This window comes from Oncorhynchus kisutch, linkage group LG3 (assembly GCF_002021735.2).
Source record: "Oncorhynchus kisutch isolate 150728-3 linkage group LG3, Okis_V2, whole genome shotgun sequence".
Classification (NCBI taxonomy): domain Eukaryota; kingdom Metazoa; phylum Chordata; class Actinopteri; order Salmoniformes; family Salmonidae; genus Oncorhynchus; species Oncorhynchus kisutch.
The window spans coordinates 45,262,539-45,284,253 of record NC_034176.2 but is presented as its reverse complement, the minus strand read 5'-3'; the positions used below and the strand labels follow the sequence as shown (position 1 = coordinate 45,284,253).

Sequence of the window (21,715 nt, the reverse complement as noted above, 5' to 3'; positions counted from 1 at the left end):
ACTTAACAACTTATCACAAACAAAAAAACTGATTAAGAAATAAACAAAAACACGTAAAAACATCAAACATACGTACAACATTTAAAGAGCTCTTTTGTTTAGGCTGCTTTACAGCGCCATGACACCCACGCAAAGATATTGAGATCTTATGAACAAACCTGAAACTTTCTAATCAAAACTGCAGACATTTTAAAATAAAAAATGTAGGTGTATTTAGGATGCTTTGAACAGTAACATTAAATGTACACTCAAAATTCGATGACTGTTACTTTTAGATTTTTTTTTTTTGGGGGGGGGGGGGGGTGAAATTAAAGGAGGCCGTCGTTGTAAATAAGAATTTGTTCTTAACTTCTTGCCTTGACTTCTTGCCTGACTTGCCTAAATAAAGTTTAAATAAAAAATAAAAAGTATGAGGGGGGGGGGGGTTTACACTATTCAGACAGTAATGAAATGAGATGGGGAAACAGGCAAATGGGAGAAACAGATGCAAGGTAGGAAACAGGGATAGATCCCAGTTCTCAGGTTGTACGCGACACATGCCAGGGATTGTTATCACTACACCAATGCTTTACACAGGAAATATTAATATTAATGGTTGATGGCTGTAGGTAACCAAATCATTCAAGGTAAAGACACAAACATTTTGTATTTTGTAATTTGGGTGAAGTACCTCTTTAAAATCCAATGCTTATTTGTCAGACTTATTTGAAACTTACATAGTACATTGAAAATACATAGCCTCAAATACAGTTGAAGTCGGAAGTTTACATACACTTAGGTTGGAGTCATTAAAACATGTTTTTCAACCACTCACAAATTTCTTGTTGACAAACTACAGTTTTGGCAAGTTGGTTAGGACATCTACTTTGTGCATGACACAAGTAATTTTTTCAACAATTGTTTTCAGACAGATTATTTTACTTATAATTCACTGTATCACAATTCCAGTGGGTCAGAAGTTTACATACATCAAGTTGACTGTGCCTTTAAACAGCGTGGAAAATTCCAGAAAATGATGTCATGGCTTTAGAAGCTTCTGATAGGCTAATTGACATAATTTGAGTAAATTGGAGGTGTACCTGTGGATGTATTTCAATGCCTACCTTCAAACCCAATGCCTCTTTGCTTGACATCATGGGAAAATCCTAATAAATCAGCCAAGACCTCAGAAAAAAATTGTGGACCTCCACAAGTCTGGTTCATCCTTGGGAGCAATTTCCAAACGCCTGAAGGTACCATGTTCATCCGTACAAACAACAGTACGCAAGTATAAACATCATTGGACCATGCAGCCGTCATACCGCTCAGGAAGGAGATGCGTTCTGTCTCTTAGAGATGAACGTACTTTGGTGTGAAAAGTGCAAATCAATCCCAGAACAACAGCAAAGGACCTTATGAAGATGCTGGAGGAAACAGGTATAAAAGTATCTATATCCACAGTAAAACTAGTCCTATATCAACATAACCTGAAAGGCCACTCAACAAGGTAGAACCCACTGCTCCAAAACCGCCATAAAAAAGCCAGACTACGGTTTGCAACCGCACATGTGGACAAAGATCATACATTTTGGAGAAATGTCCTCTGGTCTGATGAAACAAAAATATAACTGTTTGTTATGGGGGTGTTTTGCTGCAGGAGGGACTGGTGCACTTCAAAAAATAGATGGCATCATGAGGCAGCTAAATTATGTGGATATATTGAAGCAAAATCCTAAGACATCAGTCAGGAAGTTAAAGCTTGGTCGCAAATGGGTCTTCCAAATGGACAATGACCCAAAGTACACTTCCAAAGTTGTGGCAAAATGGCTTAAGGACAACAAAGTCAAGGTATTGGAGTGGCCATCACAAAGCCCTGACCTCAATCCTATAGAACATTTGTGGGCAGAACTGAGAAAGCGTGTGCGAGCAAGGAGGCCTACAAACCTGACTCAGTTACACCAGCTCTATCAGGAGGAATGGTCCAAAATGCACCCGACTTATTGTGGGAAACTTGTGGAAGGCAACCCGAAACATTTGACCCAAATTAAACAATTTAAAGGCAATGCTACCAAATACTAGTTGAGTGTATGTAAACTTCTGACCCACTGGGAATGTGATGAAAGATATAAAAGCTGAAATAAATCATTATTCTATAATCATTATTCTATTATTCTGACATTTCACATTCTTAAAATAAAGTGGTGATCCTAACTGACCTAAGACAGGGCATTTTTACTCGGATTAAATGTCAGGAATTGTGAAAAACTAACTTTCAATGTATTAGGCTAAGGTGTATGTAAACCTCCGACTTCAACTGTAATCCATTTCCAAAGACACAAGTAGGCATTTCAGATTTCAAATATGTGTTTACACTGGCAACATTGGGAAGAAGTGTAAAATAATAAAATACGTGTAGGGAATAACAGTAGTGTTCCTGCTGACAAGCACACTAATTACCCTATATTTTAGCCCATTGTTAAGAATGAGAATTACTCTATTGATCAGACTAAATAAAGTCAATAGATCATAACATCTTCTTAACACAAGATTACATAAATCTGCCCCTACACCATAACCAAATAATTTGAATATTTAGTGCCCCCCCCCCTGTAGAATCAAATTTACACTTCTGGGTTCACAATCTGTTTGACAAAATGTTTTTCATTAGCTACAAATCAGGTCACCCTACCAAACGTCCCTGCTAAAACATACTGTAGGTTTGTCTGCTGCCTTATTGTTGTCACAGCCAAACACCAAATGAGGGGACTAATGCAAGTGTGGATTAAATCGACTTTAGTACATGCTGTCAAAAAGGCTGCATTCTGCAATAGGGACAGGACCTACTTTTGTTGACAACATTATACATAAAACAGCGCTACCGTGCTGCTCTTTTTACAGTTTTATAAACTCAGCAGAGGATGTTCTCTCTCTCCATTCAGCACCACTCTAATCTTGAGAGGCGTTTCTTTAAAACATGCATCCAAACCCCTTGATCCCTGACATAACTAAACCAGTCATATGCTTCAACGTGCCGTGGTTTACAGTGTTGTGGCAAGACAGGACAACGATGGAGGTGCAGCTCACGATGCTAAATTGCAGGCGCAGACGCTACGATTTCAAAACGATTTGGAGCACAGTTGAAAAGTTAACGCACTGACTATACAATGGGCTAATTAGAAAATTGAAAACCAGTACTTTTTAATGCGTGAGATATAAGAGGTGTGGCATGAGAAGGGGGTCAAATGCGTGTCTCACGGCCAATGCGTGAGAGTTAGCAGCTCTGCAGGGCCTTCAGAAAGTATTTATACTCATTAACATAGTCCACATTTTGTTTTGTTACAGCCTGAATTCAAAATTGATTAAGTGTATATTTTTTCAATAATTTACACACAATACCCCATAACGACAAAGTGAAAACATGCTTTTAGTATTTCTTGCAAATTTATTGGACATGAAATACAGAAAGATCTCATTTAAATAAGTATTCATACCCCTGAGTCAATACCTTGTAGAACCATCTATGGCAGCAGTTAAAGCTTTTAGTCTTTCTTGGTAAGTCTCTAAGAGCTTTCTACACCTGGATTGCGCAACACTTTCCCATGATTCTTTTCAAAATGATTCAAGATTGTTGATCAATGCCAGACAAAAATGTTCAGGTCTTGCCATAGATTTTCAAGCAAATTTAAGTAAAAACTGCCACTTGAATATTCCATTTTCTTGGTAAGCAACTCCAGTGTAGATTTGGCCTTGTGGTTTGGGTTACTGTCCTGCTGAAAGCTGAATTCATTTCCCAGTGTCTGGTGGAAAGCAGACTGAACCTGGTTTTCCTCTAAGATTTTGCCTGTGCCTAGATCCATTCCGTTTCTTTTGTATCCCGAAAAACTCCTCAGTACTTAACGATTAAAAGCAAACCCATAACATGATGCAGCCACCACTATGCTTGAAAATATGGAGACTGCTACAGCAGTAATGTGTTGTATTGGATTTGCCCCAAACATAACACTTTATATTCAGGACAAAAATGTATTGCTTTGCCATATTTTTTGCAGTATTACTTTAGTGCCTTGTTGCAAACAGGATACATGTTTTGTAATATTTGTATTCTATACCGGCTTCCTTCTTTTCACTCTGTCATTTAGGTTAGTATTGTGGAGTAACTACAATGTTGTTGATCTATCCTCAGTTTTCTTCTATCACATCCATTAAACTCTGGAAGTGTTTAAAGTCACCATTGTCCTCATTGTGAAATCCCTGAGCCTGTATCTTTGTAGTGACTGGGTGTATTGATACACCATCCAAAGTGTAATTAATAAGTTCACCATGCTCAAAAGGATATTCAATGTCAGCTTTTTAATTTTTAACCATCTACCAATAGGTGCCCTTTGTGAGGCATTGGAAAACTCTCCTGGTTTTTGTGGTTGAATCTGTATTTTAAATTCACTGCTCGACTGAGGGACCTTACAGATAATTGTATGTGTGGGGTACAGAGATGAGGTAGTCATTAAAAAATAATGTTAAACACTATTACTGCACACAGAGTGAGTCCAAGCAACTTATTATGTGACTTGTTACTTCTGAACTTATTTAGGCTAGCAATAACAAAGGGGTTAAATACTTATTGAATCAAGACATTTCAGCATTTAATTTTTAATTCATTTTAATTTTGAAAAACATTGTTCCACTTTGACATTATGGGGTATTGTGTGTACGCCCGTGATAAAATATCTCAATTTAATCCATTTTAAATTCAGGCTGTAACACAACAACATTTGGAAAAAGTCAAGAGGTGTGAATACTTTCTGAAGGCACTGTAGTTATATAAACATTTAATCACCTGCTATATATTATAGAATACTATGATGCTGTATAGTACCTTGCTAAAGTGTATTTTGAACCTCAGTGATACATCATCATATATTTAAAGCAGCAATATGTAACTTTTTGGGTGACCTGACCAAATTCACATAGAAATTTGAGGTATAGATCTGTCATTTTAATTGAACGCAAGACTAAGAAGCGGTACATCTGTTCTATGTACGATATTTCTATGCTTCCCATTCTTAATTTTCGTTTTTGCATCTTTTACTTTCGGTTTCGGACACCAGCTTCAAACAGCTAAAATTACAATAGTTTTGGTTATTGAAAATATCTAATTTTAGCAACCAGGAAATGGCAGAGCAATTTCTGCATATTACACATTTAAACATAAGGTGAAGAAGGGTATCACTGTATTAGGTGATGTACAGTACAGGGCGAGGACTCACTGTGGTGGCTCAGAGGCCTGAGGGGAAGTCAGGGAGCAGTGGATGGGGGTGAAAGGTCGAGCTGACTGGGCCTTCTTCCTCCCTGAGTCGCTGTCAGAGTCAGACTCTGAGCAGGGAGGTCGGGGCTGGCCACGCAGCCACTCCTCTTTCCTCTTCTGCTCCCTCTGCTGCGCCTCCTCCTGTTCCTTCTCCTTCTTCTGGAGGAGGTGGAAGTAACCCCGGCCCTGTCTGACCGCTGACACCAAACGGCTGGGGGATAGAGACATAACACACACACACGAGATGAGTATATGGATACTGTACATACCGATACAGCATGTGACTGGGCTTGAGAGTGGGTAATCTACATGTCACAATATTGTGTTAAAACCTGAAGCCTAGGCAATAACTTAGGCAGATAACACAATTCTTCAGGTTTCAGGCAGATTTACTTAAAATATTTACTTTATTTAGTCATGCCACCAAGATTCTCAGAAACCACTTCTGTTACTTACACAAAAAGAGTCACAAATATGTTAAATCCCCTACTACAGTGACCGAAAATAGCCCCAACCCAAAAATAGAATAGGACCGACTCCATATACAGCAGCCAATTGAGGATGTGCATCACCTGTGTAATTAATTCCTAAGCAGACAACATATACCCTGTCATAGATCACAGCTTTATGAAGTTACCAGGTCTTTAAATCACACCAATCGGAGTGGGCCAGGTCTTGAAATCACACCAATCAGAGTGGACCAAGTCCCTAAATCATCACAGAGGCTGAAATTATAATCCTAAATAGAGAATTTGGGGAAATAGACGTGTGGCAAACTAATGGTTTCATTACAGTGATTTAGCACCTGCCCATAACCTTTCCCTTCCTTTCCAAAACATGTCTGCTGGTTTTCACCGGTGGCGGCATGCGTCATTACTTCGCATTAATATGCTACTGGTGGAAATTAAAACACACACACTTGGATACGCAGGCATGCACACACATGGATGCACGAACACACGGATACACATGCAGGCACACAAGTATCATAGCCATGGTTTGACTTTGCGGCTGAATGAACTGTAATACGCCTCAGTTTTCCTTAATCATCACACATGAGTAAGGAGCCTTGGTAGTTGGGCGAAGAGCATGATTCTATTGCTTCTAATAATCTGCTAGAATGGAGTATAGGTCGCAATTGTACACTACAGTACAGGCTTACTGCTGGTCACGCATTAGTCTTTCTTAAAGCCGGAGGGCAGCATTTAGCCTTTCTTAAAGCCGGAGGGCAGCATTTAGCCTAGTGGTTAAGAGCATTGGGCCAGTAACCAACAGGTCACTAGTTCAAACCCCAATGCAGGCTAAGTGAAAAATCAGATGATGTGTCCTCAAGCAAGGCCCTTAACCCAAATTGCTCTGCATAAGTGTGTCTGCTAGAATGGAGTATACATCTCCAATTGTATACTACAGTACAGGCCTACTGTAAGTGCTGGTCAAGCATTGGTCTTAACTAAAGCTATAATAGAATGCACATTTTCCAAAATGACTACTTGTGGAGATTTAACTGATCTTGAACACAAAACATCTTCTACTCGTGTCATTATATGACCCGAGATGAGATAAATAGACACCACTGTGGAATAATTCTCTCCTTCAAGTCAGACAGGACAAGGACAATGCCTTGTATACGTTAGAGCCGTCCTGTGTGAATCATTATTCCTCATCTAGTGAGCAGCTGGCTGGCAATACTTCCCCCAGGAGCGGAGCCAAACAGACAAACGCTGCATATTCGGACGACATCACTGTTCATGCACGCACGCACACACACAAGGCACGCCCACAGGCACACACACACACACACTCATGGAGGGCATCAGTGTTTGAACTCTTGAATGTTAATTTGTTTCAGGCTGAACATTGCTTAAATCTGAAGCATTCCCTGCTTGCTCTATTTGTGATACCACAGCCCACTCCAGATCGGTGACTCTCCCTATCCAAATCCCCATGCGCCATGTCTTAATCCAGAATGCTGCCATGCCTTTATCAAAGCATCTTTCTATCCATCTCTCAGCATCTGTAGTGAATCATAGCATCACAGCAGCAACACATTCTCAGATCAGTTGCCATATGGTGTTCCCCACATACTGTTGACAGCAACAGCCCAGTGTTGTGTGTATGGACAGTGTGCAAGTATCTCTCTATTTGTCTTTGTGTTACGGTATGAAAGTGCCCTTGACTAGACAAAGGCAGTATCTGAGTCTACCATTGCCCTTACATCTCAGGTGTTGAAGCCAGAGAGTCACCGCTGATTCAATTAGTCTTCATCCCAAATGCCTTTTGGGATGCAGATAATGTGTGTAGGTTATATTGCTGTGTCTTTAGAATATTGGAACTCCAATGCTTAAAATGCATCTTAAAGAAGGCTAATAGGGCTGCTTGTTTATTAAACACACAGGGCAGAGTTCAGATCAGGTCTAGTGTTCCATTGATTTCAGTGATGTACGTTTAACATCCTGTAAGTATTGAGCTTCCAATCAATATCATTTTGCTAGCCTCAAAACTTGGCATAAACCTGATATTAGCAAACCCCCCCCCCCCAGCGCAAAAGTTTGTTATGAGTCTGGCAGGCGAGACTATGCCAAAGGTGACAGAAACATTGAAAAACGGTGTTTAATATAGGTGATATGCCAATACGTATGAAAGGAACTCTTTACAGTCGTTTAAATAATTCACAGTGTTCGGTTGGTAAATGAGCAGCGTTACTCTTCCTTGACTGTTGGGGAAATTGAAGTGATTTGATTTCTTCAACAGGTCAGATCAGAAGAGGTATTAGGTAGCAGTTAGCCTGTTGCTAGGCAACCAACGGCATGTAGTTCACAAGTTGTGTAACGGTTCTCCTCTTCGTCTGAGGAGTATGAAATATCGGACCAATATGCAGCGTGGTAAGTGTTCGTCATATTTATTACACTGAACACAGAAAACAAACAAACAAGAGAATAAAGGAAAACCGAAACAGTCCCGTATGGTGAAAACACTGAAATGGAAAATAACCACCCACAAACAAAAGTGCCAGGCTACCTAAGTATGGTTCTCAATCAGAGACAATGATTGACAGCTGCCTCTGGTTGGGAACCATACCAGGCCAAACACATAGAAATATAAACACAAGAACAAAACATAGAATGCCCACCCCAACTCACGCCCTGACCAACCTAAAATAGAGACATACAAAAGGAACTAAGGTCAGGACATGACAAGTTGAGAAGGAGCGATACAGTGATTTGGCAGTGAAGCTTTGTGTCCCTATACAGAGAGAAGGCCAATCTGAAATGGCTCTTCATGTAAAAGGGAGAAATTTGGAAAAGATCCACTTTGTTTCAGTTAGAACCTGGTTCAGAACAAGGTCTGTCCTAAATGGTAATGGTTGGGGTAAATTCCACCTACATTATAGGTAGTTAAGGGATTGAATTGCAGTCCTATGGAGAAATTCTATGTCCAATTCAGCTGACAGGAATTGAAATGGAATTGATCCCAGTATTCTATCCTCTCAATGTAGTGTTGAAATGCAACAGAATGTCAGTTGAATATTCTCATCCCTGTGTCCTGCGGGCAGCAGATACCTGGCACAGACCAGACGTGGCATTTGGTGTGTGTGTGTGTGTGTGTGTGTCTGTGAGTGTGTGTGTATATAACAACTCTCAGCCTCGCCACAGGGCGTGCAGACAGACTACACCCTCTCAGGACATCCAAGGGCGTCCCTAAAACGGCTGACATTTCTGACAGCTTCTTATAAAACCCAGATTATTGAATAATTCATACAGGTGTTTGAGGAGAGGAAAGGTTACCGTTTCAGAGGGAGAGAAAAAGACAAATAGCCCTAATGAATAGTGTCTGTTTTCCCTCTGTGCAAATAATAGAGAGGGGTTTCAGTGTTTGTTTCTAAGTCTTTTTATATCTGGGAAGACTTTATACCCTATTTTTTGTATTGTCATATTGTATACAGAAGAAATACCGCAGGTAGTTTGGTACCCCATAAAATGAAATATAATATGTTACCAGGTACCATATAATAGGATTCTATTGCATTGAGAGCGACACTGCTGTATGGTGCAGCATAAACAATCAGAGTTGCAGTAGGCCTATATGCAAATAGACTATTGCCATATATGGATCTGTGCCATTTACTTTGAACTGGAATGTGTTTACAGCATTACCAGTACCTCTTATCATATCACAAAAATGGTCATTTTGTTATTAGTATGTTGCCATTTTTTGTTGACAGAAAACACATGATTACGTACCACCAGAGATACTGATGTATTCAGGGGAATATAAGCTCTGCATATGACTACTGTGATTATTAAAGGGTTCTGTCCCTTCACATAGTGCACTACCTTTGACCAGAGCCCTGTAGGCCCTGGTCAAAAGTAATCCGCTACATTAAGGAAAAGGGTGCCTTTTGGGACACAGCCCTTTTAATAATCATGGTAGTCATATGCACAGCTTCTATTCCTCTGGTATGACTGAATACATCAGTATCTCTGGTGGTATGTATTCTCCACTGGGATTCCTTGTTATGTATAATCAGATCTTCTCATGGCTCGCCAAGCATCTCTCCAGATATCTACATCATACATCACAGGGCTGCCTGTTTCTCAAATGCCACATCAGTCAGCACTTCAATGGGGAAATCTGTTTCACATCACATGATACTTGATAGTAACCATGGTTGTGCCCCAATTGCCACCCTATTTATTCCTCACATAGTGCACTACCTTTGACCAGACCCCTATGGGCCCTGGTCAAAAGGTATGCACTATATTTTCAAATAGGGTACCATTTGGGTCGCATTTTGTTGCCTATGCAGTTTCTTCATCCAACCTCATTTACATTTACATGTTTGTTTGATGAATTAAACATCATTTAATTTGTTTTTTAGTGGTCTTGTAAAACAGCCCATTGGCCACAACTGTTGATATAAGAAAGTGGATGCATTGTCATCCTGACCATGACATTTATCTATGTAATGTAGAGATGTGTATTAAAGGTATGGTACCAGGTAATTCTCTTATCATATCACAAAAATTGTCATTTTGTTATTAGTATGTTGCCATTTTTTGTTGACAGAAAACACATGATTACGTACCACCAGAGATACTGATGTATTCAGTCATACCAGGGGAATATAAGCTCTGCATATGACTACTGTGATTATTAAAGGGTTCTGTCCCTTCACATAGTGCACTACCTTTGACCAGAGCCCTACAGTCCAAATCACGTTTTCATGAAATGTGATGATATTTGAAAGAATACCAGATCAAAGTATGATGATCAAAGTATGAAAAATGACTGTTGCTTCTATATTGATAAAGTTGAATCATACAGTTACTGGTCCCCTCCCCCATGTTAAACACTTGGATTCATTACTAGGGATAAAAGGTGACATCACCTTAACTCTCATTTTAATACACTAATGGTAACATGATATTCTCTTACATAATTTAGAGGTGTGGTTTATACAGCTTAATAGCTACTCTACTGGTCCAAAGAATTGACTGTAGAGAGTCCTATAGTCCTATTACTTCCTATAATAGGAAGTTTACCCTTTTCATTTTATTTTACCAGGCAAGTCAGTTAAGAACAAATTCTTAATTTCAATGACGGCCTAGGAACAGTGGGTTAACTGCCTGTTCAGGGGCAGAACGACAGATTTGTACCTTGTCAGCTCAGGGGTTTGAACTTGCAACCTTCCGGTTACTAGTCCAAAGCTCTAACCACTAGGCTACCCTGCCACCCCAGCAAAGATACTTACTGTATATGTTTCCTCTTTCATCTGTATCTGGCGCTAGCTAGGTCTTCAGCCAGCATGGAACAAAATGGGGGGAAGGGTTGTTCAAAACTCTGACACAGTTGTCAAGTCAACACATGCGTCAGTGCTGTTGTGAACCGTATCACAAGAGACATGCCAAACGGGAGATATATGTCAAAAATAAAAATAGGTAATTGATGCAATTTCAATGTTGTTTGAGTTGCTTTGAGTTTGAGTTGCTATCGCCAAATTTACTTTAGATGATTTTACTGCAACACTGCTCACTGTATCTAAGTTGCTTGACATACAGTAGGTGTTTCAAAGAGCTGTCAGTTAAGGCGAGCTCATGAATATAAGCACCCGCCCACTCAGCCTGGCTTTTCAAACTTCCTGATAGTTAGCCATTAGAGAAAAATGACTGAACGACTGTTCAGGAGCTTTAAAATATGAGTGATTACATTTTTGTATAAGTGTGATAAATACTGGCTTATCTACAGAAAATGTGATGTATCGAGATGTGCTGATGGAAATATGTGAAATTAAATTTGGCAGAGTCAAAAAAAATGTATGCGCACGCACACGCACGCACGCACGCACGCACGCACACACACACACACACACACACACACACACACACACACACACACACACACACACACACCAGCCTCACCTGGTATGTCCCAGATGCTTCCTAAGAGATACTGCATCCTCTCTCTTCCCTGCCTGGGGGCAACGAAATGGCAAGCTCTAGAAAAAACAACATCAAACAACAACATCAACAACAAACAAAAGGACAAGCAGACAGTTTTTAACACTGTAGCTCTGAACAACCCTTATTTGCATAAAAAGCCTCAGCGGAGTCGACTAGTGTGTGTGTCCTCGTCTGACCTCTGGTGGCTAAGAGCCAGGCAGCGGGCCAGGAGAAAATATTGTGTTGCTAATGTGCTAATGCTACATCGCTTATAGAAATGACAGATAATCACACAATTAATCCCTCTGCATAATCGAGCAGCATTTCATATAAAGGCTCTATAGCCTACTCAAAATTATGCAGTAAAGGCAAATGTAAGTGTATATACAAGATAACAGTGTATAAAAACAAAAACTGAGAACAGGCACAACTTGTTTCCTTAACACGCACACGCACACACACACGCACACACACACACACCTTGTTTGCTCCTGGGGAATCTGATGGAGTGGTGCAAACAGGCACATCCTCTTCTGGTAAGGGATCAGCCTTTGAAGCCTGTAATAAAATAAACAAGAGGAAACGTCTGTAAGAGAGGGATGGGCTGATGTGGTCTGTTAATCACAACATTCACATACAGTAGCAGGACAATGTATAGCATACGTAGATGTCGATGACGCCTCCTAGACTGCCCCAAAGGTGCCAGAGGATGGTTCATATCATCATACTACTAACTCTCAGTAAATCATAAGGCATGACTTCCACAGATAAAGATAGGCCCTAAAGCCCTTTGGCTAATTCAAACTCTAGCCTGTTGCAGCTAATTTCTGAGAGAGTAGAGAGGCAGGGTGTGAGACTGGGGAGTTGACAGGTTGTTCATTCATCACAGTGAGGCATGTCGCAGACCACTCCCTCCCGGATCTGACTCTGGCTTGCCCTTGTGCTGCCCCTTACACACACGCACGCGCACACTGATTGAAGTTGATTTAACAAGGGATCATAACTTCACCTGAATTCACCTGGTCAGTCTATGTCAATGAAAGAGCAGGTGACCTTAATGTTGTGTATACTCACAAAAGTATTGTGCTTGAGACCACCTAAAGCGAGACCAATTCAAGACCAAGACTGGAGCAAATCGAGTTTGAGTCAAGACCAAGACCGGAGGGTGTGGGGGTAAGACCGAGTCAAGGCCGAGACCGGGAGAGGGACAAGGGATAAAGGAAATATGCGAGTCCAATTCAAGACCATGATTGTAATTTTGTCAAATCAACACCATAATTAGATTTCAAAATCTCCAGTATTTCTGGGTTCATATTTCAGATCAACATATGGACTCTTTAAGAAATTCTAAATATTGAAAAAATGCATGCTGAGGGAAAATAGAGCCCCTCTATTACGAACCCAAACACAGTGGGGAACAATGGGCCTTCTATGCCTTCATAGAAGGGCTAAGGATTTATAAAATAATGATTATAAAAATATTAGAATAATTATAATTATATTATTATTTTCAATGATGTTCTGATGTAATCTCTTTTTATGGGGAAAGGAAAGGGTTAACACTGAAGAGAAGAAAATATCCAATCAGGATTTTTCTTTGCTGATCTCTGGGGAGATACATCTAGCTAGCTAAATCAGCCATTGGAAGCTAGATAAAGGCATCTGCCATTTAACTTTATTAGGGCAGATTTTGGAGTGACAGTGGAATCAGCCAATCACATTTTGAATTAATGGGTGGCACCGTTTTTAGAAAACGAATGGAAACTTCTCATTTCTTGAAGGCCAACAGGTAACTGCGCAATAGCGAGCAGTAGTTTTCCCACAGTCTAGCTAGCTAGCTTTTGTTGTCGGCTAGTTTGCAGTGGCTGCAGCAGAGGATGAAGTTGCTAATTTGTTAGCTTCTCCCTTTTCAAGAATAACTTTCAACAAGAAGTTAAGTTTTAATTGATCATCATCTGGTGAGTGGAACTGTGTTTTTGATTGCAGTGTGCTTACTGTTGTCTCTTTGAAAATAACTTATGTGTATGAAACATTGTTGTATTTAAAGTGGAACTGACAGCATTTTAGCAACATGAAATCTTATTAAAATCTGTTCATATACAACCCCAGGAAGAATATGACACTTTTAAAAACATTTTCTGACAAGTGACCACTTAGATATGGTAATTTTCATAAATTCTCAGAATATTTGGGAATTACATTTACTAAGGCATTTGTGAAAATTCTATAGCAATATAGAGTGGGAAAGCGCCCATGCATTTGGACAATTAATAGACACTGCTGTAAATAAAACCGAATAAAAACATATGTCTGTACTCCAGCACTTTGTATTTGACATGATACAATGACTATGAGGTGAAAGTGCAGACTGTCAGCTTTAATTTGAGTGTATTTTCATCCATATCGGGTGAACCGTTTCTAATACTTTTAGTCCCCTAAAATGGGGGGACTATGTACAAAAATATCCTGATATGGGATGAAAATACGCTCAAATTAAAGAGGACACTGTACATCAAACACATGGTTTCCATGTGTTTGATGCCATTCCATTCACACCGTTCCGGACATTATTATGAGCTGTCCTCCCATCATCAGTCTCCTATGGTAGGTGTAGTACGACTGCTCAATACAGCCTTTGTAACAATTGATCACACAACTGAGTCTTCACTAACACAATACAAGGGATGCAACTCAGTGAACAAATAGCAATTCCTCATGTAAGATTAACGTTATATCATCGTTGTCTCCTACTGCTTCTGACACCACGTAAATGAGATGACTCCAACGAGACAGAGAGAACGAGAAAGAGAGAGGGGGGAGACCAATGTTCCAGCATTCAAGAATATAAGCCTCCTCTCCATTTTAATGTTGTCACTTTTAATGTGGACTCTGCCTCCTCCCTCCGCTCTGCTCGCCAGGCAAGCTGCCTAGCTGCCTCAGCAACTGAGCGTCCCCGATAACTATGATGAATGCAATGTCCACAGGAATAAACCACCCATTTCACATTATCCAATGATGTGTTAGGTGCCAATACCCCATGTATCTGCTGCTGCTACTTAAAGCCTGCTGATTTGCTGTGATGGCCTCTGCTGCTAGCCTAAAGCACAGGTATAATCGCCTTATAAATGGAGCCCGCCCTCCTATGTCTTACTTCAAATGCATTTATTAGGGACTATGTAGAGAGGCTGTGTATAGAGGAAGACAAACGATGGGCCTCCATGCCTATGCATTATCTAAACAGGATATGGAATATTCACTCTATAGACAAAAGGTCTAGATGGGATAACATTAAAGGGGAAAATCTCATAGCTACTGGAATCCCACAGAGGCTGGTTAAAGTAAACTGGCCAATGTGTGTCTGCATCTTTCACTGAGCCGAACCCTCTTGCTTTGGGTGGCTAGGGACAGAATTGAGAAGGGTTTTTGATGTAATTCTGAGGCATGAGAGCTGGGGCTGAGGAAGTATTTGATTTGTGATGACAGACAGACACACTCTCCGTGTCACTGATCTGTTCAGCGCAGAGGATCACTGTCCATTAACAGTAAATGGAGTTACGTGTCGGGCCTGAGGGTGTGTGTGTGTGTTTGTGTGTGTATGAGTGTGTGTGTGTGTGTGTGTGTGTGTGTGTGTGTGTGTGTGTGTGTGTGTGTGTGTGTGTGTGTGTGTGTGTGTGTGTGTGTGTGTGTGTGTGTGTGAGAGAGAGAGAGACGCTGAATGGCCTGGTCAGTCCAAGGGGACAGGACTGATAAATGAGGAGATAGACAGGATGCCATGAAATGAGTGCTCAGACACATCACACACACACACACACCACCGCCCACCAGAGAGAAAATATTACTTGCATACAGGGAAACCGAGTTCAACGGTAGAAAAGAGGGTACATGAAAGGAGAGAGCAAGAGAGACAGTGCGCACGAGGGAGAGAGAGAAGAAAGAAAGATGAAATAATAATACATTACTTATCCAATAACTAAAACTTTCATCTTCACTCATCATTATTATGATATACTGGCAAAAAACATAGGTGTTCATTTTAGTGTCAAAAAGGCTAATTCATGTTGTGATTGAGTGTCATGGCCTAGTGTAATGGAACTGGCAGTAGGCTACATGGTAGTCGAATGAAGGATAATAAATATTTAGGCATACTTTGTGAGCTATTTAGGCTGGCCTACCATAAACTGTCACATAATTAAACTAGGCCTACTCAGTAGCCTAAATTATTCTTATTTAATTAGACACAATCTCCAGATACATACAAGGCCAGGGGGAAACAATCACCTCTTCCACAGGTTGTCCCAGTGATTCTAGTATGAGTCTCTTGGTTTCAAGGTAGAGCGGTTGTCCGACCTCCTCATAGGGTCTCCAGGGGGCTGCTCTATAGCCCTGCCGGCTCAGCTGCCACTGTCGTCGGTGATAGTTATCCCAGAAAACCTGCTCCCTGGTCGGCTGACAGGCGGACCACACCGTTCTGCTCCGGGCCTGGCGTATTTCTCCCGACGGTTTAAGAATCGGAAGCGGTTTGATTATTACGAAGTGACGCGGGTCTAGTGTTGCATTTCGATGAGTCGTCATTGTAACAACACCAGACAAAGCTTTCAAGTTGTAGACAAAACGTCGTGTAGGCCACGTTTTTAAAATATATCGTAGCACTCAATGTTTTTTTATTGAAATTGCCATGATTATCTTTGAAAATAAAAATAAGAAACCGCAGAATGGGCTGTTAGACTTTGGCACCGGCGTCTACATTGAACCACACGCATTTTTGTTGTAGGACCCTGTCTCCCGTGGTTACAGAGAAACTCAGCCCACACAGAAAGTGCAAGGTGGTAGTCTATATGTCATGGCAGGCCCAACTATCTCGAAAACACAATAACAATGCACATGCTTGTATGGGATTCCTGGGAATATGGATAGCTTTCTCTTATATTATTTATTATTCAATGACTTTTTGAGGATGTTACTGTTGGTACAATAACACATGCACATGCCTAGTAGGACTTTCACCACTGTAAATCTCTAAAATCCTTTTGAAGATATACCTATCATTACTTTCCTCCATGCATTCACAATCTTGTCCAGAGTTTATATTAGTCGTCTAGAAGAAGACAGTGGGGAATTGTAAACAGCAGCAATCTTCCACAAAACCCCAATTCAACCTCTGCTAACAACATCTTGCCTGCTCCTTGAAGTAGAAACTTGCTGAATGACAGAGACATCTGTTCTATCGGGTTTGTGCTCCAATGGACAGTGTGTCAGTATCTCAAGGCGTCTCACAGATGAAACAATTACTACTCTGTCATAGCTGATAAAAGATTGGAATGCTAATAACCCCACTGAAAACTGCCAAAACAAATAAAAATAAGCTTTTCAGAGGGCACACACACCAAATCAACACAAGCACACACACATGAACACACACATGCACACACACACTGCATAAAAATATTTTAGATGACACAGAACATTTCGATCCCAAATTCCCACGGGAGGCATTTCATGCTCCAAAACAAACAGCATCTCTATGAGCTGTGACTCAACTCTGAGGATACACACTGATGTCCTGTTGGAAACACACACCCTTCCTTCCTCCCTCCCTACCTTGAAGTAATCACTGATCTAACACAAATGGATAGGTCTAAGCAATGATTCTTTCACATAGCGTTCACATAGCCAATCATATCAGATAAGGGATTTCTTCGGGTAAGGTAGAAAGGAAGGATGAAAGGGAGGAAGGAAGTATTTGAAAAGTGCCTGACTTACACACCTTTCATCATACAGCTGAGACCCTATAGAGAGAATAAAGATCACTAGAGCGTGAGAAGATTGGCCAGGTCTGTCACAGTCGGGGCTGGGCCTGGACAAGACCTCCTCCACCTCACACACACACACACACACACACACACACACACACACACACACACACACACACACACACACACACACACACACACACACACACACACACACACACACACACACACACACGCACGCACACACACACACACACACACACAGATGTGAGATGATGGGCCGGGGCTCTCACAGCCAGGGCAGGACTATGCTCCTCCAACTCGTACAGAGTCGGGAGTCATCCAGCAGCTATTTGCCATTTCCCCCTCACAGTTATAAATACATATAATTAGTTATGTTTCTGCTTGCATCCCAAATGGCACTCTATTCCCTATATAGTGCACTACTTTTGACCAGAGCCATTTTGACTAGCGCCCTAAAGTAGTGCACTATAAAGGGAATAGGGTGCCAGAGTGTATGACCCCTTCTCCCTGGCCCTGACTCTGAGGCGCACCCATCACCTCACCCTCACATTCCCCTCTCATAGGATAACCATTAGTGCTTAATAAGTGCTAAAACAGACAGTGAGGGTATATAAAGAGCCCTAGAGACTTCTCGGTCTTCACTGCACAGTGCTTCTTCTCTTCTGAAACCCCTCCTCTCCTTTGTTATAAGAATTAATCCTCCTGCGACTCTTCCTCATTAAAGACGACTTCTGCATTTCTTATTTGCTCCTCTAATATTTTTTCTGAATCATGACCGAGCAGACCAAAGCGTACACAGCGGCCCCATCGGCACCATCACGTCCCCACAACTCCCGGGACTTATTCTGGTCTGCCCTCCGGAGCTGGTGGCAGTCCCCGAGTCCCAGTTGCCTCCTCCCCAACCAGGACTTTGGCCTGCCACCATTCCTAGAGGCCGGAGACCTCCGTGAATTTAGCTGGATAGATAACATCCATAGACGCCTGGCGGCCAGCTCCTGGCCTGGGTACATGCCCTCTCTCCCCCTCTTGGTGCCCTCCTTCCTGGTCCCGGCCTCCTCCATGCACCAGCCAGGCCCCAGGCTGAGCAGGGCAGAGTCTGCAGGGTTGCAAGGGCTGTCAGAGGTCCGGGAGGAGGGGTACAAGTGGAGGATCACCCTGGACGTCAGTCACTTCTCCCCTGTAGAGATCACTCTCAGGACCCGGGAAGGCTTCCTGGAAATCGGAGGTAGGCCTACACCTGTAGTGAAGCTATTGAAATGTATACTGAAATATATACTGAAATGCTACTATTTTGTTACAGAATAGATGCATACAGTGTAATGAAACTGACATGATATGCTTATTTTATAGCACAGACAAAGTATATTATAAAGTAAAGGGCTGCTGTGTTGAACAAAACGCTGCTGTTATGTTATACAACAATAGTGTGTACTGAGACTTATTTGCTTCAGTGTTGTAAAGATGTATGGAGAAGCTTCACTCTATACAATCAAACCATAAACAGTCTGGTGTTTAGACAGGATGCCCACAGGACAGAGTTTGAGTGAGTTAGTGGAACACAACAGCTCAGGGAAATTAAGAGAGTAGGACTATGGTGGCATACAGCAATACATTTTTCCAAAATGGCACCCTACTCCCTATATAGTGCACTACCCAATGGGCCTTGGTCAAAAGTAGTGGAATACAAAGGGAACCGAGTGTCATTTGGGACACCTCCTCAGTGTTGATGTCTAGATCCTCTGTGGGTATTCATATTGCTAATATAATTGATATTTCTTCCTTAGGGAAACACGAGGAGAGACCAGACAAGCATGGCTTTATTGCTAGACGCTTTACCAGGAGATACACGTGAGTTTACACAAGAAAGCTTATTGATATTCAGAATTTGAGAAATGTATTTAAGCTTCACCAGTTTGTATTATACATTTTAATGTAGCAAGAAGAGACACATCGTTTTTAGAATACAAATTTTACACTACTGTTTACACCAACATAAAGCAAAACTAATGTTTATGACATTATAAATTAATCTTATGAGTACTGTACTTATAGACATGAATTATGAATTATAAACATTATGTATTGTAATATTGTATTCATTGTATGTGTATGATAACATGATTGTGTGCTGTCCCAGGATCCCAAAAGGTATTGATCCTAAGATCATCCACTCCTCTCTGTCTGGTGATGGCATCCTGTCTGTGGAAGCTTCACTTCCTGATCCCACCATCCCTGCTGACGTCATCATTCCCATTCAGGTCAGGTGAACAACTAACTAGAGGCGAAACATGAAATTCAACTGTATATAGTACTAATTGTCTGTGTTGGACAATTCCTTGCCTTCAACACTTAAAATAAAGTACGGTATGGAATAGGAAGTCGGAAGCATAGGAGGTATATCCCAGTTTGGAGTAATAACAAAACTGTATCTCTGTGTCTGTCCATGTCCTTTTTACTGTTATTTGTCACATACATGAGAACACAAATAGATGCATGACCCTTAATCATAACCTGTATGTTTATTTTATGTTCTTTACTGCTACAGTGGGGTAAAAAAGTATTTAGTCAGTCACCAATTGTGCAAGTTCTCCCACTTAAAAAGATGAGAGAGGCCTGTAATTTTCATCATAGGTACACTTCAACTATGACAGACAGAATGAGAAAAAAAATCCAGAAAATCACATTGTAGGAATTTTCATGAATTTATTTGCAAATGATGGTGGAAAATAAGTATTTGCTACAAACAAGCAAGATTTCTGTCTCTCACAGACCTGTAACTTCTTCTTTAAGAGGCTCCTCTGTCCTCCACTCTTTACCTGTATTAATGGCACCTGTTTGAACTTGTTATCAGTATAAAAGACACCTGTCCACAACCTCAAACAGTCACACTCCAAACTCCACTATGGCCAAGACCAAAGAGCTGTCAAAGGACACCAGAAACAAAATTGTAGACCTGCACCAGGCTGGGAAGACTGAATCTGCAATAGGTAAGCAGCTTGGTTTGAAGAAATCACCTGTGGGAGCAATTATTAGGAAATGGAAGACATACGAGACCACTGATAATCTCCCTCGATCTGGGGCTCCACGCAAGATCTCACCACTCGTCAAAATGATCACAAGAACGGTGAGCAAAAATCCCAGAACCACACGGGGGGACCTAGTGAATGACCTGCAGAGAGCTGGGACCAAAGTAACAAAGCCTACCATCAGTAACACACTACGCCGCTAGGGACTCAAATCCTGCAGTGCCAGACGTGTCCCCCTGCTTAGGCCAGTACATGTCCAGGCCCATCTGAAGTTTGCTAGAGAGCATTTGGATGATCCAGAAGAAGATTGGGAGAATGTCATATGGTCAGATGATACCAAAATATAACTTTTTGGTAAAAACTCAACTCGTGTTTGGAGGACAAAGAATGCTGAGTTGCATCCAAAGAACACCATACCTACTGTGAAGCATGGGGGTGGAAACATCATGCTTTGGGGCTGTTTTTCTGCAAAGGGACCAGGACGACTGATCCGTATAAAGGAAAGAATGAATGGGGCCATGTATCGTGAGATTTTGAGTGAAAACCTTCTTCCATCAGCAAGGGCATTTAAGATGAAACGTGGCTGGGTCTTTCAGCCTGACAATGATCCCAAACACACCGCCCGGGCAACGAAGGAGTGGCTTCGTAAGAAGCATTTCAAGGTCCTGGAGTGGCCTAGCCAGTCTCCAGATCTCAACCCCATAGAAAATCTTTGGAGGGAGTTGAAAGTCCGTGTTGCAGAGCAACAGCCCCAAAACATCACTGCTCTAGAGGAGAATACCAGCAAAAGTGTGTGAAAACCTTGTGAAGACTTGCAGAAAACGTTTGACCTCTGTCATTGCCAACAAAGGGTATATAACAAAGTATTGAGATAAACTTTTGTTATTGACCAAATACTTATTTTCCACCATAATTTGCAAATAAATTAATAAAAAAATCGTACAATGTGATTTCCTGGATTTTTTTTCTCATTTTGTCTGTCATAGTTGAAGTGTAGCTATGAAGAAATTTACAGGCCTCTCTCATCTTTTTAAGTGGAAGAACTTGCACACTTGGTGCTGACTAAATACTTTTTTGCCCCACTGTATATGTCTCTTTAGGTGGAGAAGGAGGCCATAAGTGAAGAGGGAGAGAAGGGTGGTGCCAAGCCAGAGAGGACTACCGAGCCAGACACAGAGACCCGGGACCCCCAGC

At 41.2% G+C, this 21,715-nt stretch overlaps 1 protein-coding gene across 1 annotated transcript in view; it reads right to left on the bottom strand.

Moving 5' to 3' along the window:
- Window positions 1-16,505, bottom strand: part of LOC109883716 (coiled-coil domain-containing protein 60) — a 47,446-nt gene extending 30,941 nt beyond the window's left edge. Inside the window, exons 1-4 of the mRNA XM_020475752.2 lie at window positions 16,000-16,505; window positions 12,202-12,279; window positions 11,701-11,777; window positions 5,244-5,492 (exon numbers count right to left, since the gene is read on the bottom strand). Of these exons, the coding sequence (XP_020331341.1) occupies window positions 5,244-5,492; window positions 11,701-11,777; window positions 12,202-12,279; window positions 16,000-16,293 (698 nt within the window). The 5' untranslated portion in view covers window positions 16,294-16,505. The remainder of the gene's footprint in view (window positions 1-5,243; window positions 5,493-11,700; window positions 11,778-12,201; window positions 12,280-15,999) is intronic.
- Between the last annotated feature and the right edge of the window lie 5,210 nt (window positions 16,506-21,715).